The sequence below is a fragment of the Lathamus discolor genome, chromosome 9, assembly GCF_037157495.1.
Source record: "Lathamus discolor isolate bLatDis1 chromosome 9, bLatDis1.hap1, whole genome shotgun sequence".
Taxonomy (NCBI): Eukaryota; Metazoa; Chordata; class Aves; order Psittaciformes; family Psittacidae; genus Lathamus; species Lathamus discolor.
The window spans coordinates 2,218,261-2,245,089 of record NC_088892.1 but is presented as its reverse complement, the minus strand read 5'-3'; the positions used below and the strand labels follow the sequence as shown (position 1 = coordinate 2,245,089).

The window sequence follows — 26,829 nt, the reverse complement described above, 5'->3', positions numbered from 1 at the left end:
CGTTCCCCCTGCTCGGGCCCGCGGTAGGCACAAAAAGCACGCAGAGGCAGCCATCAGCAGGAGCAGTTTACCAAGCTGGAGCTGGCAGGTTAAACAGTACACACCGGGAGCATGGGCCTGCGGGGGGGCCGGCATCGCTGCCCGGGCTCTCCCCAGCACCTCTGCACCCGCAGAGGGAGGAGAGGGTGAACAGCCAGGGACAGCTCCACCGGGAAGAGCCCATTCAAGAACCGGGGATCTCCATCCCATTGCCCAGCCGCCGGCTCGGCAGCCAGGAGCTACCTTCTCCAGACAACCCTTATCTGACAGCAGACAACCCGTGGTGCTGGGTTTCTGCAGGGGCAGCCCCCATGTCCCCATCCCGCTTCACCGCCATCCCCTGGCCACCGCCACCACCAGTTTCCTGAGCAGTCATGTGCAAAATGGACCCGTCCCAGAGCTTCCCTCCCCATTCCCATGCCCCCTCCCAGCACTGCAGACCCTGTGCCGGGCTGGGCAGCAGAGGGGCCGGGAGCAGGGCTGGAACCGGGGCCCGGCAGGGGCTAGAGCAGGGACATCTCATAGCGCTTCTTTTCCTTGGGTTTTTCTATTTTTTCCTGAGTTTCTCAGCCTGGATCTGAATTACAGGCTTAAATCTGCAGCCCCGGCGAGGGCAGGGAGCCATGTGCAAGTCATGGGAGCGAGGGGAAGAGGAATCAACTGTAAGGGGCGTGGAGCCTCCTGGAGGGTCAAATTCAGCCTGCGTAAGTGGATGGGAGTGAACATGGGGCTCTATTCCTAGGAGGACAGAGACCCCCCAGGCCCTGGCCCTGGCCCCTCGCTCCAGTGGCCCCTGCTCCCCTGGGAGCACCAGGCCACGCTGTGGCCGGCATGGACACATCCGGGAATAAAGCAGAAATTGTTCTAAACACGCTCGGAGCTGCGGCTGGAGCTTCCCTACAGCCCTGCCCTCCTCCCGTGCACTTCCCCGGCCCGGCGGCTCACCCTGACCCATTACTGCAGCCTCTGCTCCCACCTGGAGCCAAGCCAGGGTGAAGCAGCAGGGGTCCAGGGGGATGAATCCCACCCTGCGCCTGCCACTGTGCCCCAGGAAAAGGGCTGGCTCCCAGCCAGGGATGTGCAGGCCACCCTTCAGCGGTGTCGGCACCATGTCTGCCAGTGCCGCCACAGAATGTGCCACCTCCTCAGGGTTACCCATGGGAGACTGTTGCGGGGTAACCCCAGAGGGACCCCGGGAGTCACTGGAGGTGGCATCTGGATGGGTTTGGCCAACGGCTCAGTGGCAGCCTCTCTGCTCCAGCGGTGATGTGGCCGATGTTTGCAGGAGGAGGTGCTTGTGCTCTGGTGCGATGCATGAGGCACCTGACTCCCGGGCTGGTGCCGGGGGGCTGCGGGGCACAGGGGGGCCAGTGGAGCTTCCTCCACATATGGCACACCAGGCGGGACGAGGCTCCCGGCTCTGGCACTGGAGACGACCGTTTGCTTTCGGACCGAGAGCCGAGGAGCTCTGAAATGCAGCATTTTGGGGGCTTTCAAGGGCTGGGGTTGGCTTGAGGTCATCACGCTGGCTGCGGGCACTGGGTGCTGTGTCCCCATGAGGCAGGGAGGGTGCTTGGGATGAGGAGGGGGAACCTCTAGCGGCTTGTCAAATGCAACCTTGGTTCCAGCCGGCCCTTTCACATCTTCCCAAAGTACATCTCTGTGTATCCAGCTGAACTCAAACCTGGGATCTTTGCCTGGGAAACTCAAGGTACAATGTCAAATGAAAGAGAATAAAACATCATCATCACCACTGTGCATTAGAAAAGCCATTTAAAGTACCACATGCCGAAGTGACCACACAGTTTCAAGCTAGCTTCGCTGCAAGGCTGCCATCCCACTCTGCCTCTCAAGCAGCCAGGATGGTCACAGCCACTGGGCCACCTCTTCTCGCCTGGATTTGGCCCTGCTCCATCAGAGACCCTTGGGCTCCAAATGCAGCTCTCCAGGGGAAAAACAAAGGCAGAAGAAAGCCCTCGGTGGGACCCAGGGCTCAGTGGGCAGCCGGGCCACCGCATCCACAGCAACGCTCCTTCTGCAGCCATCTCCAGCTCTCCATGGCCAGAAGGGACCATGCATGGTTAGGGCTGGCTCCTGGGGCTGCTGGCACTGTCAAGCTCGGGGGCAAACTCCGTCATGACCCTCCGAGCCAGCGGGTTTGTGGTCTTGAGTAGCTCAGCAGCAGATGGCCGAGTGCCGGCACTGGTTTTGCTGCTCTTCTTCTGGAGAAGGGCTTTAAAGTCTTCATTCCTGCTGGAAGACTTCCCGGTGCTGCCCTGTGCTGCCACTGCAACTGCTGCTGGGGACTCGCTGGTCGGGGAGCCCGAAGTCGTGACGGGTGAGTGGGAGTTGGGCCGGCTGGCAAAGGTGTCACCAGGCTCCTTCCTCCCCAGGACCTTCCTCTTTGACCTGGGCATCAAAGAGACATGTGGTGGGAGCATCCCCAGGTGAGAGCTGCTGCCAGTGTCTGTATGGGATGAGACTGGTTTGGGTTGAAGGGACCCTAAAGCTTATCCCAACCCCCTGCCACGGGCAGGGACACCTCATACTAGAGCAGGTTGCTCAAAGGGCAGCATGGCCTTGAACACTGCCAGGGATGGGGCAGCCACAGCTTCTCTGGGCTTCTCCTCTCCAGTGCCTCAGCACCCTCACAGGGAAGAACTTCTGCCTAAGTCTCAGTCTCCCCTGTTGCTATGCCAGCTCCACTGGGACAGGAAGACAACCTGTGCATGACAGGGGATGCACCAAGGTGCTGGCAAACACTCTCCTGGCAGCAAGGCCTGAATCACCCCAAGGCTGATGGAGCAGTGGACCCCCCCAACCCCCTTGGGAGCCAGTGGTTCTGGTCTGGCTGCAGACTCAGGGTGTTGAACCCTGTGGGGCCCAAAGCAGCAGAAGCCTCAAATGTGGACACCTGAGGTGTGGCAGTGGCACAGAAGGAGCCACATACCTGTGGATCACAGTGAAGAGATCCTCCGTGGTGCGGGATGTCACGAACACGTCGTCGTCCTCTTCAGCAATGGACTCGGCCGTCTTGTCACTAGCAAAGCTCTTCTCCTCTGTGCCAGGGTCTGCCAAGCTGTCTGTGGTGGGAGGAGACCACGGTGAACCACCCCATACGGCACTGGGGCCCCTGCCCTGCCCTGCCCTGGAGTAAAACCACTGCAGGAGTGGGGAGACCCTCACCTTGCTCCGGGGGGCCGCCACTGGCTGCCGCAGTGCCCAGGGTCCCTGAGGAAGGTGGGTCCTCAGCATCAGGGTCGCAGCATGGGGGATCAGCATCCAGCGTGATGATGGGGCTGGGGGTGGGCACTGGGTCACCCGTACTGGCTCCCGGCACCAGGGCCGGCGCGAGCGGCAGGTGCAGAACGCTGGGCTTCTTGGGTACTGGCGGTGGCACCTTAGCCTTCCTACGTGGCGGCCATGGCTCATCCTCCAGGCTGTCATGCGAGAGCCGCCTCAGTCCCAGCACCGGCACTGGGGCCGTGGGGGGCTCCCCCTGGCTCCTCCTCAGCTCCCCTTTCCGCAGAACCACGAAGCCGTCCTGCGGCAGCCCCTTGGTGGCTGCAGTGCCCGGCGGGGAGGTGGGGGACAGGGGACCCTCCTCCCGCAGTGCTGGGGGCTTGGGCAGGATGGTGGGGGGCCGCTTGGCCAGCGGTGGCTTCTCTGCCACTGGCGGCTTCACCTTCCTGTCGGGCACTGGGCAGGGCATGCGTGGCAGCTCCTCCGCATGCCCGGGGCCATCAACGTTGTCCTCGGCCTCAGAGCGGCTGATGGAGCGCAGGCGCACAGAGCGCAAGTCGGACTGCGTCACCACTGGCATGATGGGTGCAATGGGGCTGCTCTTCTGGGCCAGCTTGGTGGCGAAGGTAGTGGAGTCGGAGTGGTGCCGGCTGACCTTCTTCTTCCCCTTCAGGGAGATCTTCAGCCCTGAGAGGTCAAGGTGGGCTGGGGGTGCAAGCGGCAGGTCGAAGGACAGCCGAGCCTTGGGGCTCCTCTCCATGGGGGATGTGGGGGGCAGCGAGGACTTCCTCTCGGGCACCAGTGGCCTCACCCGGACCTGGCGCGGGGAGTGCCCGAGGACGGCGGAGGTGGGCACAGTGGGGGTAGGGGTCTCGGACTGGCTTGAGTACCCGCTGGATGGGGACATCAGCCCCGGGGGCCTGCAGGGGGAGGAGGTCTTGGTGTCCACCTCAGCAGAGAGCTGAGAGGGCGTCGTGGCCCGGGAGACGGAGGGGGACATGAGTGACTCGGAGCTGCCCTGTGCCTTGGCGCACTCGACTGCCGTGGTCCCCGTGGCAGTGCTGGAGCTGGACAGGGAGCGGTAAGGGGGGTCTGCACCGGCCTTCCAGTCCGCGAGATGCCACTGGAGGGGGGCGGCCGTGCCCTCGGGCTCCCTGCCCGTGCTCCCCCGCGGGTCGGCGTGCACTAGCCGATGTCCCTGTGGCTCTGGGGGGATGCACAGGCTTTTGGGCCGCTGGTCCTTGGGTAGCAGCAGGCTGGGCTCCACGTCATCCAGGCCCTCCTTGATGAGCGAGACGCTGCGTGTTGGCGGTGAGGGCTTCTTCTTGGCCTTCTTGAGGGAGATGCTCTTGGAGCGCTGGCGCCGCTGCCCCTCCTGCTCCAGCCCCAGCCCCAGCCCCAGCGAGACATTATCGGTGCTGGTGCTGCCCTCGGAGCTGGCGCTGGGGTAGCCCAGGGTGTAGTTGGCGCTGCCCCGCCGTGCCTCAATGTATGCGATGTCCACGGAGCACAGCGAGCCCGAGTCGGTGGGCACCGACAGCGAGCGCTCGCGGAACCGGCACCCAGCGCGCTCCACCTCCAGCCGAGCCAGCCCTGCTGTGGGCTCGGCCTCCGCTGGGCTTCCCGGCAGCAAGTTCCCCCTGGAGCTTCGGCCCTCGTACCCCTGCCGCCCCCCGCAGGGGGACTCGGGCACCGCGCCGGAGGAGGAGCCGTGCCCGTTGCTGCCCGTGTGCTCCTCCGCGGCGATGAAGAAGGCGGCGGTGGCGGCGGCGGCGATAGCTGCAGCGGGCGAGCCGGGGCCGGGCAAAGGGCTGGAGCCACCCTGCGAGGTGCAGGCTGGGCCTGTGCCCTGGCCGCCGGTGGGGCTGGGGGGGCCCGTATAGCTCCAGGGCAGTGGGAAGGGGGGTCCGTGTGGGCCGTTGCAGGCGCCAGCGCAGGGGGTGGCCGCGGGGTCCATGGGGCAGCAGCGTGCCCCCAGGTCACTGAAGGTTTTCCTCAGCGGGGCAGCGCGGGGCGGGCGGGGGCTGGTGTCCTGCGGCGTCAGCGCCGCTGCCTCGGGCACAAAGCTGCAGGAGACGGACTCGGCGATGGGTGCGGGAGCGGCGGATGTGGGGCCGTTGGTGCTGCCTGTGAGGAGAGACACGGCCAGGTCAGCTCTGTATGCCAGGGACCAGGGCTTGTCCCACCCCACGGCCAGCCTCCGGGCTGCATCTCTGCACAGGCTTGAAGCTTGCCCAGGGGACCTGGAGGGGCCGGGCTGACATGCTCTTACCCCTGTGTTGATATGGCCATAACCCAACTGTGGACAGTCCTTGGCTGGTGTTAGCCCTCCAGCCTGGGATCTGATGGCTGGGATGTGCTAGAGACACCTTAGCAGCCGTGGCAGGAGTCTTCTCTGTCCATCAGGACATTGGTCCCACAGTGACCAAAGTGCTGCCCCATGGTGGGGTCACAGACTGGGACCAAACAGAGAGCACAGCAAGGCATTGCTGCCCAGGTTGGGGAGGGACATGGTGGCTCACAGAGCCCAGGCTCTCCTCTCAGAAGAGCCTGGATGGGAAGGACGCGGGTACCCTGCTTGGAGCAGGACAGTCAGGGTCTCCAAGGGAGGGGCTGTGACAAACTTGTTCGACCACTGTCATGGGGAAAACCCTCCTCCTACCCAGTGATGATGGTGCAGTGGGTGCCTCGGCCCCTCCTCCTGCCCCTGCCAGCTCGGAGAATAGGCCGGCTCTGGTTTCTCTACACCTTCCACAACAATGCCCCCAAGCTGGGCTTGCTGCTGTCCCCATGGGGTCCAACACTGCTCCATGGCCATGCCAGGAGTGCTGCAGCACCCTGAGTTGTGTGACCACCCTCAGCATGGCCAGGCCCCAGGCACCTGGGCAGGGTGTGTGCCCACAGCCTCCTGCTCTGCCCTGCTGGAGCCAAGGCCAGGTGACTCCTGGCACTAGGAGAAGCTCGGGGGCCTTCCCACCCTGTAAGTGTGTAGGACCCTGACTCGGGGTGAAGGGGCCATTCCCAGTGCCACGCCAGCCCCAGAGCCAGCCTGGCATCACTGGTGTGCAGCACCTCAGTGTCCCAGGAGGGAGAAGAGCCAGCATGATGGCCGGGGCATTCCTGAGGACTGGCTGCTTGCCCCCAGAGCAGCTCTGCCCCCAGTCATGGCAGCTCTGCCCCCATCATGGCAGCTCTGCCCCATCACAGCAGCTCCGTCACCTTGGTCTCGCAGGGACAGGTTAGGGAATCCGATAATGGTCCGTCTACGCCGCAGGGTGGACTTGGGGTTCATCGCGGTCTCTGTGTTAAACAGGGAGTGACGAGCACTCGTGTGCCTAGCAAAGTGCTGCCCTGTAGCCAAAACAAACAGGCTGTCCACGGCGGTGCAGTGTGCCCCTGCGTATCCCCAGCCTGGGATGGGACTGCGGGCAGCAGCGTGGGATGGACGAGGGTGGTGACCATGGAGCACAGGATTATGGAGGCACAGCCAGTGGCAGGACAGGTGCTGTGGATGGAGGTGGGATGCAGGGAAAGTGGCAGAGACCGGCCCTGCTCTGCCAGGCTCTGGGCTGTGCTGGGGAGAACCCTGCACCGCTGGGCTGCTGCGTTAACAGGGCCAGTGGTGCTGGGGACATGGATGCGAGGAACAGCAAGGCAGGGAGAGAGACCTGGTGGTCCCAGCACGTCTCTTCATCGCGGAGGGAAAGCACAGAAAGCCATCTCTGGCCTTCAGAAGGTGCATTTGCTCAGGCACTGGCACTCATGTCTGCAAGGATAAGGCAGGACCGTGCTGCTGGAAGGATAGATGGATGGACAGATGGGTGGACAGACAGACAGACAGGTCAGACAGGCTGTCTGTGTGGGGCGCAGCAAGGACAAGGTGACCCCACAACTGGTGGCTGGGCAGTGAGGTGGGAAAACGGGGCCGGTGGGTCAGGCACACACAGCTGTGGATGGCAGCAGAGATGGCAATGACGGATACCAGTGTGGTGCTGTGGTCTCCTGCTCCATTCCCCTCTCACACCCCGCACCCCAGGCTCTGCCCACGTTTCCCCCAGTGTTGGCTCACCCGGTGCACTCTGCCCTACCCGAGACATTGATGGGGACGATGTTGGTTTGGATGGAGCAGGATGGGTGCTGCTGCTTCTCCTCCAGGGTGGGCAGGGGGAAAGCCCTGGGCCAGGCCTGCTGCTTGTCCGGGCTGGTGGGGAGGCTCAGGCAGGTGTCGGGTGGCCGCGCACCCAGTGCGCTTGTGCTGGTGCTCTCCTCGTCGGCTGCTCTCCGGCTCGGGGGCTGCGGGGGGAAAGGCATGGCACACATCAAAGGGACAGGGGTGGGACACAGGTGCCCCCAGCCCTGCCACACCAGCCCCTCTCCAGTGACACCAGGGCTGTGCCACCAAGCCCGGCACCCCGGCACTCACCATAAGCACGAATTCAAGGCGCTTGGCAGGGGGGAGTCGGGGCGATGGCTCTTGGGGAGCATCAGGGGATGAGTGCCTGGCGCTGCGGAAGGTCTGCCCGGTGACCCTGCTCTCGCTGTACTGCTCCTCATACTCCTCTGCAAGGGAAGCAGTGCCTGGGACCCTGCTCCGGCTGCCGGCTGCGGGCAGAGCTTTACTCCCAGGGCAGGGGAACACGGAGAGATGTGTGTCCATCCCAGCCCTCTGTCCCCATGCTGGTTCTATGTCCCTGCTCCACACAGGCAGCTAGGGAGGTGGGAAAGGGATTTGGGCTGGCTCAGCCTGGAGAAGAGAAGGCTCCTGAAGGGGAGACCTTAGAGCAGCTCCAGTGCCTAAAGGGGCTCCAAGAAAGCTGGAGAGGGGCTCTGGACAAGGGCCTGTAGGGATAGGCCAAGGGGAATGGCTTTAACCTGCCTGAGGGGAGACTGAGATGAGCTCTTAGGCAGAAGCTCTTCCCTGTGAGGGTGCTGAGGCGCTGGCACAGGGTGCCCAGAGAAGCTGTGGCTGCCCCATCCCTGGCAGTGCTCAAGGCCAGGCTGGACACAGGGGCTTGGAGCAAGCTGCTCCAGTGGAAGGTGCCCCTGCCTGTGGCAGGGGTTGGGCCTGGCTGAGCTCTAAGGTCCCTCCTAACCCAAACTGGGCTGTGATTCATTGTGTGATTCTTTCTATGACCCCCAGGAAGAACGCTGGGGCTGGAGGCAGCTCCCCCCGCTCCTGCCTGGGGACACAGAGAGCCTGCAGGAGCCAGGGGCAGACAGGAGGGAGCTCAGTGTCTCCCCATCCTGCAATTGTTGAGCTAATTACTGCTGCTGGTGGCTTGGTGGGAACTGGCTCTGCTGGGGCCGAGCTGATGTGATTACAGGCTGGGGGAGGCCAGGCTGCTGATCTCATTGGTGCCTGAGCTGCATCCGCCAGCTCCTGGTGGAACCAGGCTACTGGCCCTGGCTGCTCTGCCTGTTGCTGCAGTGACTTGGAGCAGAGATCAGAGAGGGGCTGCTGAGGCCAGGCCCCCTCCCCCCGCCCCTTCCCCGGACCCAACTACTGCGGTATGGGGCTCCCGAGGAGCAGCTGGGATGCTGGTCGCATGTCCGGGTCAGCTCCCACCCCCGCCCCGGTACCTTGCAGCATGCTCTGCAGGTTGAGCTGTGCCTCCTGGTGCAGCTGCTCCATGCCTGGCGGGCGCCCGGCTGCCAGGAACACGTTCACGGGCTGCTGCCATGGCAGCTTGGCGTGCACGGCTTGCTTGGTCTCCACGTCCAGGTTAGAGGTGGCTGCGTGTGGGAGGGAGCAGCATGAGAGGGAGGTGGGAGGCTGGCTTCTTTGCAACCCCGCACCCTGCACAGCGCTCATCCCACCATAGCAGCCTCCGGGAACACGGGACTGCGATGTGGCAGTGTCACACCCCAGCAAAACCACCCCAGCAGGCTGCTGCTGCGTGGGACCAGACCCAGCACTGCCGCTGCCACCACACCAGGGCTGGGCACCGTGCCTGCAGGCTGCCAGAGCCCAGCAGGAAGGGAGCGGGGTGTAATTGGGGAAGGAAGCGAGTGCTGCTGCTCGGTGGCTGCCCCGCTGCTCCAGGCACAGGAAGCGCTACGCGTGGTGAAGTAACCAGAGGAACAGAACTTGCAACCAGAATGGAGGGAGCGAAGGGGCCTCGGTGCCTTTCATCACACCGGGTACAGCTCCTCACGAAGTCAACAGCCTCCTGGGGCAGAAACCTCCACAGGGATGGGCCGGGAGCTTGTCCTCAGAAACACCCACCCAGGGGGAGCAGTGCTCTGGCATACAGGCTCTGCCACGGGACCTGGAGCACCGGCACTGTGCGGATGTGGGTTTCCTACCAAGTGTGGTTTTGTGCTGGAGCTGGGGGAGCGGAGCAGGGAGCTGTTTGTGAGCTTTGAACAACTTGTGGATCACCAGGGCCTCACCCCCAGGATCCTTCTGCAGCTGCCCCTGGTGTGGGCAGAGGGATGGCTGCTGCTGGCACTGGCTCTTGGCACCGGGCTGGGTGGCACCACCAGAACCCGGGTCTGATGTCCCTTTCCCCGTCCGGTGGCCAGGACATTCCCACGCAGCAGCCAGCACACCTTCATCCACCTGAGCCTTCCCAGCAATCCACACCCTGGGATGCCTGCATGCTTGTCCCCTTCCCATTGGGCCAGGCACTCCCTGCCAGCATGAAAAACACATCCCCTCTGCCACAGGGTCGCAGGATGCCCATCCCCAGCAAGCCAAACCACAGCTTGCGGCACCCTGCTTAATGCCAGAGCCAGCCAAGGCAGCCACAGCGATCCCACTGGCCTGGGAGAAGGGCAACAGCTCCAGAATGGGGCCAGCACCCCTGGCACAAGCTGTGTCCCCACTATTGCAGTGGCTGGTCACCAGGCACTGCACCCCAAGCATCACCCCTGCTGCCTGCAGGTGCCATCCTGCCTGTGGGTCCCAACCATGGGTCCTGCCCATGCTGCCCACACTACCTCAGGCATGGAAGGAGCAGCAGACCCTTCATATCGCCCAGCACCCAGAGGCAAGGTGCCACGTCCCCAGCCTAGTTACTTTTATAATTTGTGTTACTATAACGACGTTGCCTTAACACCAGGCTTCATCCTTTTCCTTTTTTTCTCTTCTTTCTTCCTCCCCTCAATAATTTGACTCGTTTCCATACCAACCAAGAGGTGTCGGGGCGTGTGTGTGTGTGAACAGCCTGAGCTTCGCCCGCTGCAAAGCCCACGGGCAACGCCATGCTCCGGGATTCAGCTTAGGCAAGCCAGCCCCTTTCCTCAGGCGGGGAGGAGGCTTTTCCAGCTCTCACCTCCCGGCCTGGTGCCTGCCCAGAGGGGCTAGCAGGAGCGCTGTGCCCTGGTCCCTGACTCATACCACATGCCCAGTCATCCCTGGCGGTAGAAGCCAACACCAGGGCATCTCCCCAGACCCCTGACTGGCCATGGGAAGGGCCACAGGGTGCAGGGACCACACGATCGCCTCTGTAGACCCCAGCCCCACAAGCTGCTCTCTTTGCCAAAGGGAGGGACCCACTGGTGCCCCATCCATTTCCAGGCACACCCCAAGGAAGGGTCCCTCACCCCAGCTCACTGCACCCCCTTGCACAGACCCGTCCTTCGGCCTTGGCAGTTGCCCACGTCCCCCAGCACCCACAGACCCGCAGCAGCTATACAGCATCCCCTGGGACTCTGGGACACTCCCAGGTCACAACCTCCTTCACCCCCTCCCACACCAGAGCCGCAGCACGGTATCTTACCTCCGCCAGCTCAGCCAGTGCCAGGGCAACCGCGGCTCCCATCTCGTGGCACCCACCACGTGCACAAACCGCAGCTCTGAAACCAGGGCCACCCTGGGGCGAAGCGGAAGCCCAGGGCCTGCCCTGCCCTGCCCTGCCCTGCCCTGCGGCTGCAGGCAGGGAAGCAAGGCAGCACTGCCACAGACAGCGAGGGAAGGAAGCGTGCCAGGGGCCTGCACCCCCTCTGCGCACAAGAACCCTTTGGGGACATAAGTGAGCCAGTGCTGTCCTGAGGCAGGGCTGATATCAGCTTGGAGCAAGCTGCTCTAGTGGAAGGTGTCCCTGCTCATGGCAGGGGTTTGGAACTGGGTGAGCTGTAAGGTGCCTTCCAACCCAAACCAGTCCGTGATTCTATGATCCTTCCAGCAGAAGCAGCAGTGGAGGAGGAGAAGGGGTGGGAAAGGAAGGATGAGCCAAGCATCCCTCTGCAGCCCAGGCACCCCGAACTCGTTCCTCAGGGGTGCACCATGCTTGCATCAGCCTGCGTGCAGAGGTGTGTGTGACACCCCAACGGTTTGATGTTGCTCAGAGGGGTTTTGGCGCAGACCCAGCAGCACTCGTGGCCCAGCATGGCATGTGGTGAAGAGCTGGCAGCCAGCCCACGGCTGATGGAGCAGCCTGGAGCACTCAGCAAGAGGACACACAGCCAGTGGGGCCGGTGCAGCCGGAGCAGGATCTGTTGCCCTCGGCAGTGACCCTCCTGCCAAGCTTATCGGTGACAGGCTCAATGTAAAAATGCCTCTGAGGGGCCCCCACCACATGCAAATGCCTGTTGGAGGTGAAGGGCGCCTGGGGAGAGCAGAGCTGGAGTACTGGCTCCATGCCGTGCACTCCCGGTACTCCTGCCCTGATAATGGCCACCCCACTCTGCTGGAGGAAACTGAGGCACGGCTGGTGGGAAGTTGCCCCTCACGGCCCCGGGCCTCACAGGCTTTGCCAGAGGTGCTAACAACAGGCGATGGAGGCTGCTCCCCATGTGCTCCCAGGGGTCTGTCCCCTTGCAGAGCTGGAAGCAGGGGCAGGATCATGGCAGGTCCTACTGGGATGGTCCCACTGGGCTGCCCAGTGGAGGGGCAAGTGCCAGTACCACCAGCAGTGCGTGTTGCTCCCTCTGTGACAGCTTGAAGTCTTACAGAGAGCAAGCAAGTGTTCAGCCACAGGACATCATGGGCACTGCAGGTGGATGAGGACGGACTGAAGCCAAGCGGAGTTTGCTCTGTGGGGAGCTGAGCTTCACCCTCTCCTGAAAGAACAGTGTCCTGTGGGATCCCCAAACAGAGGGCACAGAATGCATGCCCTCCACTAGCATCTCCCCGAGTCGCCCCTGCTGCATGCCAGCATCCCTGTTTACCTACTGCCCAGGCATCTCGAATCCACAGGGAGATATTCGACAGCGCCATCGGGAGTCGTTTCAGTTCAGGCCGAAGCTCCCGTGAGACAATGCCTCTCGCTCGAAGTCGCCGCCAAACTTTCCGGTCTCAGGCTCGCCGCAAGCTGGCGGGGGCGGCCGGCGCCGCGCACGGAGCCGCGCGGCCGCGGGCTGCCGCTGCGGAGGTATCACAGGAATGATGTAACGGCGGCAGCAGGCGATGCACCATCAGCAGAGCAGCCATGGCAACGGGTATCGGCACAGCGGCGAGCCAGCGCGGTCCCAGCACAGCAGAGGAGGAGGACGGTGAGCCTGGAGACCGAGCCCGGCCGCGGCAGCCACCCGAGCCCCGCTGGAAGCTGCCGGTGCTGCCGGCTTCGAGCGAGCGCCCGGCGTGCCACCAGCACTGCAACTGCTCGCTGCCGCGCGTGCGGCCTGGTGACATTCCCATGGTATGGAGCCAGGGTGCACACTGCGCTGAGACGAGTGGACAGGAAGGGATGAAAGCAAACCGCGGGAGCTGGCAGCCACCGAGAAAGTGCCTCCTGTCCCCAGCTCAGCCCCCACCGCACTTGGACCCACCGGTCCAGCCGCCCCACCGGGACACAGAGCCACGTCCGTGCACACTGCCAGACAGATGCCCACCCAGGCCAGAACGACATCCCAAAGCCCATGCGCCCACGGCTGCAACGGAGTGTTGGTCATGGTGCAGACCTGCCCCTTGCTTCAAGCACTCACCATGCCCAAGAGAAGCCCTTGTTGGAGCGGCTGATGCACTGCACTGGGCCCAAATCCATACCCTTGTGGCACATCACCCCACCATTACACATCCCACAGGCGCTCCTTGAGCCTGCAGCAAGGCAGGGCCATCCCCGCACACCTCTGGCCTGCTGGTGGTTGAGACCAGAGGGACTGGAGGATTTTTAGGGGAGTGCCCATACCAGGACCATGGTGTCACCTTGCAGAGCACGGTTGGGTGCTCCTGTGCAGGTGCCCAGCAGGTCTGCTGAAGAATATCACCACTTGGTTACGCCACATCTGCCCAAGGCTCCTGGCTCCTCTCACTGTCCCTGTTTAACATGCAATCAGCTGATTCTTGCACTGACAGGAGATAACGGCATTGAAGCAGTTGCTGGCAGGGGTGGTGGGTTCAGCAGCTGTGAAGGCCACTCAGCTGGTGGGGAGAAGGCTGGATTATATGAGACGCTTCTACTAACAACTCTGGCAGCAAAAGAGTCAATAACATCAGTGCCCATCAGTAGGGCCCAGAGTTAACAGTGCACTGAGGCACTCTGCCTGCCTGGCACTGTGATGAGATCCAGTAAAACAGATGAAAACCCTCTTTCTCCAGCCAGATCCCAAGTGATCCATCACCTTCACCTCATGCCTTGTGTAGGGCAGGGGCAGAGGGGACATGAGTTGGGACCCTGCCAGGGAGTTTTGGCAGGCAGGGAGCTGCATGTGCCAGGGGGAGGACTTGGCCAGCAAGCGGCACAGGAGGAGCCCCGAGCATCATCTGCCTGTGCTGCGGGGATAGGAAATGCCCGCGGCCATGCTGGCACCAGGGCTTGGATGGGTACCACGGCAGCCAGGATGAACTCACATGGCTGCCTGCCAAGAGGACAAGAACCACCATGCACGAGGATGGAGCTGCAGCCCCGGTGCTGCTCTAGGCTCCTCAGGTGCTCCCATCACACCACCTTTGTCTTTCAGAAGCCTGATGGTGCAACTCAGGTCCCTGCAGTGACCCACCAGGCATGGGCAGCAGGGTCACACCCCCCGAGTCCAGCTCCCAGCCCCACCGTGGCTCCTGTCAGCCTGGCTTCGTCCTGTATTCCAACCCTCACTCTCACGTATTTCCCCATCCAAAACCAGGCACGAGCCTTTCCCGAAAGCCTCAGCAAACGCAGCACGGCAACCTGCCAGCCCCAGCACCCCGGCACCGCATTGCCCTGCACTGTGGCCATGGGCACACCCGGCACAGCGCAGCTAAGGCTGCTGCCTGCTGGCTGTCCTGTGGTGCTGTGCCCAGCCTGGCCAGGATGCTCAGGATGCCTGAGCAGGGATCATGGCATTTGCAGGCACAGGCTGCCAGTGCCGGGAGGCTGCAGCCTCTCTGCAGGCAGGGGTGCTTCCAGGAAAGCGCCGTTTCCCCTGTGCCCGGCTGGTTTTACACTCTGCAGGCCCAGGACAATGCGAGGAAGTTGCCTGAGAGGGGAACGCGGCCAGGCCCTGGGACAAAGGGGCCCGAGACATGGAATCAGCCCCGGCTGGAGCCCTGGCTGGCTGAGACGCTCGTGTCAACCCACAGCACCACAGTCCCCAGTTCTGCCGCCACCAGCAATGAAGAGCTGCTGGGAGGGCTCAGCACCATGGGAATGGATGGGCAGGATCCGTTCCCATGGTCAGACGAGTGGTCAGGGGGTGTCTGTGCTTCTCTTGCTCTGTCAAAGCAAGGACACCCCAATGGGCTGGGCAATGGTGGCAAGGGCTTAAGATGGAAGGGGACATCCCACGGCCGAGGCCAGGCTGGGAAAGGCGGGACAGAACCTGTGCTGATGGGCAGCACTGACTCTGTGGCTATTGCATGGCCTCTGGCCTGTGCCTCACAGCCCACCCCAACCCGGGTCCTGCCCTGCAGACCCCCACTGCATGCTCCTGGGGAGGATGGTGTCCCGCTGCCCACCCCTGCCCACGCTGCCTGCATTACCTCCCCGGTGCCAGGGTCCCAGGAGCCATTCCACCTTGGCCATGGCTGCGGGTGCAGTGGGAAGGGGCTCACTCCTGCCCCAGCAGCTTCTGCTTCCAAACCCGTCTGAGAGCTGTGGGCTTCGTCCTCCTTCCTGCCCGCTCCCGCTCCAGCCCAGCCCAGGAGAGGAAGCAACCAGGAACTGGCTGTTTGAGTCAGCGCCCAGCCCATTGTCCCAGCCCCAGCCCCTCTTCCTTCCCAGGCATGGCCGTCGGATCGGTGGTGGCCGTGGGTTTGTGCAGCCTGTCCTCTGTCTGCCCGTCCTGCTGGCGGTGGCCCTGCAAAGGCCACCAGCTCCATGACTGGGTCAGGGCTCATCCCACTCCCTGTACATGCAGTGCTGGGAGAGGGGACGGGGTCCTGGGGGGCTCCCCTCGACTGAGCAGTCATGGAGTTGACCCCCCCTCCACTGCCCAGGACAGCCAGAGCAGCCATCGGCATCCTCCTGGAAACCTGTGCTTGGAGCCTGCTGCTGCCACTGCCACCAACACTCATCAGCTAAGGAAAGTGGGCACCTTTCTGAATCCTCCTGCCTTTGCCGTGCAAGCTGCTGGAGCCCCCGGAGCTTCCTCTTGCTCCAGCTCACTCACAAGCCTTGAGAGAAGGCTCCTCGGCGACCACTCTCCCATCACCCCAGGGGTCTGTGAAGCTGAGGCTTTTCCCGGAGGACAGAGGTCCCTGGGAGCCAGGACTCAGCCCCGAGCCATGGCTTGCTTCAGAATGTGGTTTTTGGGCCACTGAGCAGCACAGGCAGCTGGTGCCTCCCGTGCCAGGCACCCAGCATGCTGCAGACCCCAGTGATGGATGGGTGAAGGACGACGGATACCAGCAGAGCTCACTTCCTCCCTGGCAACCCAGGCAGCACTTGTCTCAGGCTCACATGTACCAGCTAAGCAGGCAGAGTTCAGGTTCTGACCCAGCATCACACAGCCTTTCCCAGCCCATCGGGCCATGAGGAAAGCTGGATTCTAATGACCAGTGTAAAGACCCTCTGTGCACTGCCCTGGGCATGGGCAGAATGATCTGCCCGTGATGATCCAAGGTACCTCCTGGTACCGCAGGTCCTAAGCCCTCCTCGTCCTACCAGCCACCAGACCCACCACAGGGCTTCTTATCAATGTCAGCTCCCTCCCTCGGCAGATAAGCTCCAGCCTGGACCTGCCGCCACTGCCTCTCCATGAGGGAGCCTGCTGGTAGCCGCTCAGGAATGCCCAAGCCATTGAGGTCTCTGCAGCCCCAAGCCCAAACTGCCTGGGAGCACCCAAGTATCCGCCCCAGCTTCATGCCCAAGATACATTCAGGCTGTCCAGTGCAAAACCCTGTTCCTCCCTGCTCCCAGCAGCTCTGTCTCTCCAGGGGAGCCAGGCACGGGGAGGAAGATCCCTGGAGATGTCCAGGCTGGTGGGAGATGCACCCTGCACCCAAGGACAGAGATGAACCGGCTCCAGCACAAAGCCTGGCCTTGCAGCCCCTGAAAGCCCTTCCTGCTGGGGCTGGGAAGGTGACTTGCAGCTTCCATGAGTCCCTTTAACGATGCAGAGGTGTGATTAGCAGATTCAAGCTGTGACAAGGGTGGGTGAGGCAGGCCAGGAGCAGGCCAGCATCCACAGCCTGAGGCCTGCATCCAGCCACTGCCCAGCCTCCAGTCCCCCGTGAGACAGGGGTGATGTGCTGGGTACCAGCATCCTTCATCCCTGAACACCCACCAGGTCAGCATCCCTCCTGATGCCCCGGACAACCTGGGGGTCTGGTGCCCTGCTCCAGCCCTCTGCAACAATCGCAACAACAGCGCCTGCAGAATGAGACAGAGACAGGCTGTACCTCCACCCCCTCTGACCGATAATTATTAAGCTGTGACAGTCACTCGGGCTGTGACAAGTAGTTCCCATTTTCTTGCAGCTTCTGAGTGATGTTCCCCAGGTCTCTCCCAGAACTGCACGCAGCTCCCGCACTGCCACGTCCTGGCTCTGGACCCAGCAGGACAGGGGCAGCGGAAGCCATGGCCGTGAGCCATGGCCGGCTTCAGCCTCCTGCTCCTCCGGCATTCCCTGGAGCTGGGCTGGGTCAGAACAAGAGCCAGAGCACTGGGTGTCTGGCCAGGGCTGCTGAACTGCCTGGGCCAGCCAGGTGGGGACAGCGCAGTGACCAGACAGGTCCTGCTTGTCTGACCCAGCAATTCCAGAGGGCACCAGCCCTCAGCTGCCAGCTCGTGGCCCCAAGCGAGCCCCCCGCTCTCCCCACAGATCACAGGGATTTCTGCCTTCCTCACACCATGTGTGGCACGAAGCCCTTCAGGCACCCACTGTCCTCACCACTGGTGGGAAGGGAGCTGGGGTGCAGGGAGCTCTGCAGGTACAGGCTCCCTGCCCAGGCAAGACCCAGCTCTAGGGCTGGCAACCACGAGGGCTCCCCATTGCTCGGGTGCTGGCTCCTGCTGCTCAAGGGCTGGTCCCCCACTGCCTACACTGGCTCTCCAGCACTGGAGCTGGTTCCCTGCGGCTTGAGCTGGCTCCCCCCTGCCTGGAGATTGCTCCCCATCACTGGAGCTGGCTCCGCACTGCTCAGAGCTGGCTCCCCTCTACCGTGGGTTGACTCCCCACAGATGAAGTTGCCTCCCCACTGCCCTGGCTGGCTCCCCGCACCTTGGGGCTGGCTCCCCACAGCTGCAGCTGACACCCCGATGCTTACAGCTGGCTGCCCACTGCTCAGGGCTGGGTTCCCATAGCTGGAGCTGGCTCCCCATGGATGAAACTGGCTCCCCACTGCCTGGGAACTGCTTCCCATCATTGGAGATGGCTCCCCTCTGCTGGGGCTGACTCCCCGCTGCTCAGAGCTGGCTCCCGCACCTTGGGCCGTGGGTCACCACCTGCTCCACTCCCCGCAGGCCCGTGCAGGGTCCCCTCCGTCCGCCCGCTCGCCGTGGCTGCCAGTGAGGCCAAGATCCGTTGGAGGTGACCTCTCCTGGTGTCCTCCAAGCGACCCCGAGGGGCCGGGGACCGGGCTGGGGGTCCCGCGGCAGAGGCCGAGCACCCCCTCCCCTGCTGCCGCAGCGGCCCCTCGCCCGCCCGCGGGGCCGGGGAGCAGCGCGGGGCGCGGGTCCGGTCCCGCCCCGTCCCGTCCCCGGTACCTGTTGCCGAGCGCATCCTGCCCCGCCGCTGGCTGCGCGGCGCCTTCCGCTGCGCGTTGCCCATCCTCCGCCGCGGCTTGCCCGGCCCAGGCGGTCACCGCGCCGCCGCCCCCGGGCCGCTCCCCGCCGGCTCCCGGCCTCCCCCGCCGCCGGGCCCGCCGCGCCGCGCGGGGAGGAGCCGCCGAGCCGGGCCGGGCCGAGCACCGCCGGGCCGCATCGCCCCGCGCCGGGCACCCCCGCCCGCACCGCTCGGCTCCGCTCCGCTCCGCACCGGCCGCCAGCCCGCCCGCCCCCTCGGAGCCCGCCCGCCGCCGCGCCGGGGCCGCCGAACGGGCGCCCAATGGCGGCTGCTGCGGGGGGCGGCCGGGGGCAGCGCGGCCGGGCGGGCTCCGGGGGCGGCGCGGGGCTGGGCGTGCTGAGGCCTGGGGAACGCAGGGGGAACGGGGCGGGTGGAGGGTACCGGGCTGGGGAACCCCCGGGGGGAGCGGGGTTGGCGGGGGCCCGAGGCTGGGCAGGCCCATGGCAGATATGGGGCTGGAGGTCCTGGGGTTGCGAAGCCCGCCAGGGTGATGGGGCTGAGGGAGGCAGGGAGCACAGGGCTGTTCCTGTGGTGTGGGAGGGCGAGCACGGTGGGGATGGAGGCAGGAGAGCAGGGAGTGTGGCAGCTCCAAGAGCAGCCTGAGCCATACGGTGGGAGACAGGAGGGTGTGGGGTGAGCTCTGGGGCTGGTGCCCCAGTGGGAAAGCCTGTGTGAAAGTCATGGGACACTGCAACAGCCAGGCCTGTGGGTGATGGGGTCTCTGGCAGAAGAAATGGGGGTCTCTGGCTGCCAGCACCCTCAGGGGCCCCATCCCTGGCACTTAGCATCTGAGCTCTATTGAGGACCCCTCCATGAGAGAGAGGGCTGCATGCCTGGATCAACTATTGCCCTTGGTCTCTGCCAGCCCAGACCTCGCCATATCCCTCTGACAGGGGGAAAAACACCTCCAGGGTGGGGAGAACCTGCTCTGTGTGCCTTGGCCTGCAGTGAGCGAGCACCCAGGAGCAGAGATCCTTGGTGACGGCTCAAACCAACCCACCCCATCCCAGGCTGGAGCATCCCTCGCCACCAAGGCTCAGCATCCACATAGCGACAGAAAGGACCAGAAAGCGCTGGGAGGTTGTTATGGAAACAGCCATAAATTGGATCAGTACTCGGTGCAAGGAGCGGGGTGTGTGACTGCTGTGGGAGTGGGTGGGGGTGACAGCTGCAGTGGTGTGGGGGCCCCCAGCAGCACCGCAGCCCCTGCCCTGCCCTGCCCCTGCATGGGTCTGTCCCCACTTGTCCTGGCCCCGGGTGCTCCTTGGGTGGGCGCAGGGCCTGGGGGACTTTGCAGAGAACATGTTTCCTCCCATTCCTCCAAGCTTGCGGCCAAGCCAAGGCCCACAGTGCTGCACCGGGCTGCAGGAGCACTGCTGCTAACAGCCCCGCTGGGGGTGGCGGGTCCAAGTCCCACAGCCCAGCTCTTCCCACAGCCCGTCCTGGGGAGCTGAGGGAGCTACCCATCACCCTGAGCTACTCCTCGTCTCTGGTGATGGAGCCTGAGCTCCTGGGTCCTTCTTCAAGCCCCACGGGTACATGCAGCTCTCCTGTGTGCTTCTCAGAGCCTAAGCGAGCTGCAAAGCAGCTGCAGGACTGACCTTCACACCCGCAGCCCGGGTCACTGTAGTGGGGCCTGAGAGGGTGAAAGGGGGCAAATGTGCAACCCACCCCGGTGTGCCCCGTGCAGGCATGGAGTGGGGAGAAGCCAGCTATGTTCCCAAAGCACCCCTTCTCCCGGCAGAGAGCAGCAGCTTCTCTGAAGGAGCCCCAACACCTGCGAAGTGGACGAGCTGATGATACATAATAAGCAGCAAAGCAGATGAGCTCATTGGAGAGCAGCTGCCAAGGCTGGGAGTGGGGCCGGGGAGTACAGCCTGGGGCTGCTGGGCGCTGTGAATACTTATCCCTGAGAACGGTGCTGGATGGCGCAGCAACACTGCTGCCGGTGACCTGCCTCCGGGCACCCAGAACCTGCCTGCAGCGGCAGCAAAGCGGGGCTGGAGCCGCCGTGCCACCTCGTGTCCCCTCCGGGTTCTGCATTCTCGGGATTCCTCCAGCGTAGCAACGCATTTCCTTGCTCCCTGTCCCTGGAGCTGCACCCGGGACTCACCCGTCCTCCCTGGGACGGCTATTGCCAGCGGTGGCCGCCGTGCTCGCGGTGTGCCCATCGCTGGGGGTCCAGCACGCCTCCAGCAGCTCTCTGGAGCCCGTCAAGCAGCCCAGCACGGGGTGGAAGTGTGGGGTAAGTGCTGTGTGGGGCTGTTCCAGTGCTCTGACCCTGCACGCTCCAGAGATTGGTGTTCCAGTGCCCAGCTGCTCACGGCCGTGCCATGGAAATGCTCCCCCCCAGTCTCAGGACGGCTGCTCTGGGCCCCCGGGCTGCTCAGTGGAGGGAAAACACACAGGGCTCAGCATTAGGGTGCTCTGATGGCCACCGTGCCACCAGCACAGGGTGAGCTGCAAGAATGCAGCTGCACATGCAGAAGTTGGGCCAAGGGGCCGCAGGGACCCCCACCCTGATCACCCCAAGAACCTGCACCCGCAGCACCCAGAGCTTCCTCTGATTTGGGGAAGCCAAACACACCCCACAACGGCTGTGCCAGAGAACCGGCACGCACCCGTGCAGGACGGCTCCGTTGGTGTGTGTCATTTATAGGCCCATCACGGGGGATGTGGGGTGCAGGACATGGCAACAGCATCTTCTGCTGCATGCCTACTGTGCCCCCCAGCACCTCTGCCCTCACCCCGCGGGTCCCTGGGGGTGCTCCTGACCCACCCCGAGCGGGTGGGGAGGAAGAGGAAGGACACATGCAGACACGGGCACTGCCCAGGGAGCAGGGGACGCTGCATCCCACGGGGCTCCGCCACTAGGCCATGGCTCCATCCCGCCGTCCCAGGGCGCAGTGCCCGCAGGAAGGAGCCAGCAGGAGCTGAGCGGACGGCTCTGCCAGCCCCGGCAGCAGGGCACGCCATGGGCTGCCCACTGCGAGCGCCCAGCTCTGGGGCCTGCCGCCCGTCCCCACAGCGCTCCCTGCCCTCGTCCTGCGGGGCTGCCTCGGCACCGAGTCCAGCCGGGGAGAAGGATAAAACTTCTACGTACCCTGCTCTGCCTCCTCCGCTTCCTCCTTGCTGGCACCGTGCCCACAGGGGCCGGAGGCTGCCCCGCGCCCCCACCCGGGGTGGCTGCCCCGGCCCGGAGCGGGGAACGGCCGAGGCGCCAACTCCGCGCTCTCACTCGCAAGCGCTAACTCAATCCAGGTTTGCTGGGAGAAGGGCTGGATGGAAACGCTTCTCCCACCCCAGCCCAGGCCCTTCTTAAAGATATAGCGACACGTCCCTGCTGCCGAGGCCGGAGTCATGGAGACGAGAGAGACCGGAGCGGGCATCCCGCCGGGACCTGCGATGAGAGACGCGACCGGCGGGACCCCCGGGTTTCCTCGATGCCCGCCGCAGCTGAGCTGTGCCAGCCTCCCTTCTGCTGTAACAAACAGGAATCAGGCAGCCGGGTGAGGGGCTTTGCTCCCAACTCCAGCCTCGGGCAGCGCCCCTGGTGTGTCCAGGGGGTCACAGGGCCTCACAGCCCGTCCATAGCTGCCTGCCCACTGCTCCTGGCTCTGCCCCGGGGCTTTCCTTGGTCACAGCCCTTCCATGGGGCAGGAGAACCCCTGCGGGAGTGGGGTGATGTGTGGGGTAGAAAAGGTGTCCTGGCCCCCTGCCCTCACTTCCCGCTGCCCCTGTCCTGTGGGTGAGCAGAGACATGAGCCCAGCAGCAGCTTCCACCAGCCAAATCCCCCCCAAAAGCCTTTGCTGTCCCCATGCAGCCTTGCACAGCCTAGGGCGTCCTGAGGACCCGCTGCCCTCAGGGACCTGCTGCCCCAATGGCCACAGCCTGGCTCTGGGGGCAAGAACACTGGCCAGATCAGCTCTCATGTAAACCCTGTCAAAATGCTTCTCAAGGGTGACAACACCTCCTGTCATTAGCAGGACTTAGGTCCATCCGAGCAGGGGTTTCAGCCCCAGCGAAAACCCAACAGGGAGGGAGAGCGGTGGCAGCAGCTAACTGGTGGTTAGCTCTGGAGCCTCAGCTCCCAGATATCCTGAGTGCATCCCCCTAAGTGGGTCCAGGTATTGTGGGGACCACACACCATGGTCAGGGTGTGCTGTGGGGGACCATGCACCATGGTCAGGGTGTGCTGGGGGTGACCACATGCCACAGGCAGTCTGTGCTGGGAGGGGAACTGCAGTCACAAAGAGTGACACAGCCAAGCCGGCACCCTCAGCGGTATGAGGCACTGCTGAGGGGCAGGGACAGGGCTCCCCTGGAGGGAAAGGGCTCCCCTGGGCCTCCAGGATGTGTTTTTAGAGGACAGCTCTCAGCCAAAGCTGTTGTGGTGGGAGACGTGAGGCGCTCACTGATCCACTTCCTCGCCCAGCCACTCCTGCAGATGGTTCCTGTTAACAGGGAGGGTGCGGTTCTCTTCCTTCAGCAGCTGCAGCCATCCATCCATCCATCATTCATCCATCATCCGTCCATCCATCCATCCATCCATCATCCATCCATCCATCCATCCATCCATCCATCCATCCATCCATCCATCCATCATCCATCCATCCATCCATCCATCCATCCATGCATCCATCCATCATCCATCCATCATCCATCCATCCATCCATATATCCTTCCATCCATCTGTCCATCCATCCATCCATCCACCCACCCATGCTGGCTTCGGTCCATAGCTGGGGCAGCTTCTGGGACCTGTGCTCTTCTCTCTGCCACTGGAACACTGCTGCGTTACAGAAACGGACAGAGAAGCTATGTGGGAGGCCGCCCCAGCCTGGCAAGACCTAGGTCAGCGAGGGTTGCGTCTTCTTTCTTTCTGCCTTTGCTGCTTTCTCTTGTTTTCAAACCGGTGACAGGATCCTGGAGAACGTCCATGCTAGTCCTTATCCCCAGTGAGGAGTGTGAGGGGACAGCGCGAGGGGCTGGTGGTTCTTCCCATCTCTGTGCCTTGCTTCTGGACGCAGACTGGGAGATGATGATGAGCACTGCATATTTTGGCAAGAGCAGTAAACAGCTCCTCCTGGTAGCACTGCCCAGGGCTTCTTCTAGAGAACCATCTTGTCGGCTCTTCAGGGACACCATTTAAATAGCTCTAGGCACCAGGCCCCAGCCTCTTCTTTGCTGAGGTTTATTTCTAGAGCTGCTGGGTCCTGAGAGTTGAGGACTGAGCTGGGAGCGCTGCTCGTGCCACCAGCTGGTGCCCACAGAGCCACAGGCCTGCCAACGGCAGGACAGCCACCAGCTGGGAATCGGCAGGAGAGCCAGAGTGCCAGGAGCTTTACTGGGCTGCCTCCAGTGCCAAGTGGTGGTGGCAGAGCCAGGGTCAGTGCCATCTCTGAGATGTGGTCACACCAAGGGAAGCAGGATGGGGAGAGGGATGGGGGGCACATGGGGAGCTGGCCCCACTCTGCTCTCACTGTAGCAGGACCCCCATGTGTGGCCCTGGCATCCTCATCCAACACACAGAGCAGGAGCAGGTGGGATGCTCCCCACATCCTGCACTCACACCACTGCCACTGAACAGGAGCAGAGGAATCCAGCAGCCCCTGGCTGCCTCCTTGCACTGGGAACAGCCACACAGCCTCCTTGAACTGAGTGCTCCCCTGGTGTTTCCAGTGTGATCCCATCATCTGGCAGCAACGCTGCTGCACCAGCATATCTCCCTCCTGACAACAAGAAAAGGCAGCTCCCACCAGCTCACGGCCTCCAGGCAGCTGGATGGACACATCCTGCTTTGCAGCCCATGGGGCTTCCCTTGCCGGGGAGGAGACCCACAGCTTTTGGATCCCTTTAAACCTGCCCAGGAGGAACTAAAGCCAGGCAAAAGCTCCTCACCAAATTGAGGATGCCCAACGCCAGGAGCTGAAGTGCCATGAGGACCATCCAAGTCACCACTGTGCTGGGCTGGTGCTGGATCCCACTCCACTGTGGGATGGATTGCAAGGCCAATTCATAGGTGTCCTTAGAGCTGGTTGGTCTGACACTTTGCCCAGAGCCCATGGGCCACATGAAGGGCACATTTGGTCCCAGGTGATTTTTGCCTGCACCTCGCAGGAACAAAGCACTGGGGTTTTATTCCAGTTTAAAAGGATGAGCCTGATCTTTGCAATTGGATCCTCTTCAGGAGATGGAAATGAGGAGAACCAAAACCCCCAAGCCCCGCACAGGGTGTTGTTAAGCATTTGCTCCTCAGTCTGGGGACTCTGCACAGGGCAGCAGCTCTTGAATAGCCTTGGGCTGACTCTGCTCTCCCTGGGGGCCTGCGAGGGACTCCCGTCCTCTGGAGACATGAACCCTTCCCCACGAGCTCTTAGAAAAACAATCAGGGACTGCACTCAGAATTCTGCTCTTCTCTAAGCGAAGGGTTCAGTAAAGCCGAGGTCCCACATCCGCATCCCACGGGAGCAGCAGCGGTGCACGGAGGAGGTGCAGGTGGGAAGGTGGGAGAGTTCTGCTCCCCTTGGGGTGCGGGAGAAGCCCAAACCCCCCCGAGCTGCATGTGGCACGCATGCACGTCCATGGTGCCCTGATGAGGAGCTGCAGTGCGGGAAGGCTCTTGCCTGCTGCATTGCACACAACCAGCCAGGATGTTGCTTCATGAGAAACCTCAGGTGTGCAGCCAAGAACACAACGGGGGGCTTCAAACCCGACCTGCCCTAGAAGCAGCCACTCCCCACAGTGTCACCCCATGCTGTTCCCCACACTATCCCACCCACCACCGCAGCACACAAGGCTCCTACAGCCACCACAGGCATTTCCAACCCGCCGGCCAGACGCAGCAGTGAGGGACCATCTGGTCACCCTCATGGCCATCTCCTCCTCCAGGGGACACCGGTCCAGCACATATGGTGATGGCCAATCCGGGCTTGGCACTGTGCTGGTGCCGTGCACTGGTCAGCGGTACCTCCTTGCACCCTCATTTCCCCAGTGACTGATGCACAGGGCAGTGGGAGCCTCTCCTCCCTGCGGCAGTTGACGGAGTGCTCAGCCCTCACAGGATCAGTGCATTGCAGAGGCTGCGCTGAGCCCTCTGCCTGCTCCCTGCATCGTGAATCACGCTGTGAGGGGCTGCGAGGGCCTGGCAGTCGTTTCCCACGGCTCTACGCAGCCGGGGCAGCAAAGCAGTACTTGCAGGGAGCACAGGAGGAACACAGCTTGCCAAGGGCCTGCGAAACATGCTGTAATCCCAGGGAAAGCAGCTCCGAGAGCACCGCTCCCTGTCCCGGCAAAGCAAACTTTGATAAACAACTCCAAAGTGAGCTTATTTTAAGCTCCTCTGGAAGAGCTGCCTGCTCCTGACCCGGCCCGGGAGCCTGCGCCAAACCCAAATGCTCCAGATGGGAAATGCAAGCGGCCAAGGCGAAGACAAACCCGGAGAGCTGCCAGGACGAGCTGACGGCGCCTGTGCTGCTGCTCATCATGTTCCCCGGCCACACAAACCCCAGTGACAGCCGACAGCACAGCAAGGGGATGGCCATCTCGGTTCCCAGCCCCGGGGTCTGAAGCATCCGAGGCAAGGCCCGGGATGCAGAGATGAGAGTAGCCCCTGTCCCTGCTTTCCCACCATCAGCCCCTGGTAACCGGGGCCGCAGCGTGATGCGTGTGCTTGGCCGGCAGCCTGGAGAATGCCCGCTGAGTGCAGGAGAGTGAGGGCCAGGCTGCTGCCGAGCTGTCCCGGCCTCACCCCGCAGCAGCAGGCTGCAAGCCGCTTCCCAAAGGGCTTCCTGGTGGCTCTTCAGCTGCCCGCTCCTTTCTCCCCCAGTCCTCCATTCCCCCGGGCCCTCTGCTCCAGACCCCTGAGCAGGAGCCTCGGCAGCAAGGTTCACCCATCCTGGACAGGGAACACGGGACATAAGTGGGGACCGCAGTGGCAGAAGCCCCACTGCCTCGCGGTGGGAGGATGGGACCTCCCCAAGGCCGGGGACAACCCTGCCGGGTACACCCCATCCACTCATCCCCCCGGCGGGACGGGGCTCCCTGAGGTGGGGACAGCCCTCAAGGGGTCCCCCGAAGCCAAGCATCCCCGGGACAGGGGCTTCCCACCCCGGGCCGGGGTGTCCTTACCTGGGGCCCCGCGCAGCGGCCGGCCCCGCAGAAGCGCCTGCAGGCGGGCAGCGCGGCGGTGCAGCCGCCCGGCTCGGTGGCTCAGGGCCAGGACGTGGCCCTCGATGTCTCCAAGGAGGGCGAGCGAGTGGCCGCAGATCTCGGCGAGCTGCCGGAGCAGGGTGAGCGCTGCCAGGCTGCACACGTCCCGCAGGTCGGACAGCGGCACCGCCGCTCGCCCGCTCCTCGCCGACACGCTCCGCTTGTAGAACGGCATCGCCGGGACCGGCTCGGCTTCGCCCGCGCGGCTCCCCCCGGCCGGCCGCGCAGCTACGACGGCTCTGGGCCGG

General features: G+C 63.6%; 1 protein-coding gene across 7 annotated transcripts; it reads right to left on the bottom strand.

The window, feature by feature from the left end:
- Window positions 1-53: 53 nt before the first annotated feature.
- On the bottom strand, window positions 54-26,829 carry NHSL2 (NHS like 2). Of its 7 annotated transcripts, none has more exons than XM_065689269.1 (8): window positions 26,501-26,829; window positions 8,863-9,015; window positions 7,706-7,842; window positions 7,371-7,575; window positions 6,502-6,633; window positions 3,226-5,409; window positions 2,990-3,122; window positions 54-2,448 (listed from the first exon to the last, which is right to left on the bottom strand). In XM_065689269.1, the coding sequence occupies exons 1-8, from the start codon at window positions 26,754-26,756 to the stop codon at window positions 2,121-2,123; spliced, it is 3,528 nt and encodes a 1,175-aa protein (XP_065545341.1). In that variant the 5' UTR covers window positions 26,757-26,829; the 3' UTR covers window positions 54-2,120. The 7 variants fall into 7 exon arrangements, with proteins under 7 accessions (XP_065545341.1, XP_065545343.1, XP_065545346.1 ...); XM_065689271.1 differs by lacking the exon at window positions 26,501-26,829 and adding an exon at window positions 18,291-18,389; XM_065689274.1 differs by lacking the exon at window positions 26,501-26,829 and adding an exon at window positions 18,010-18,184.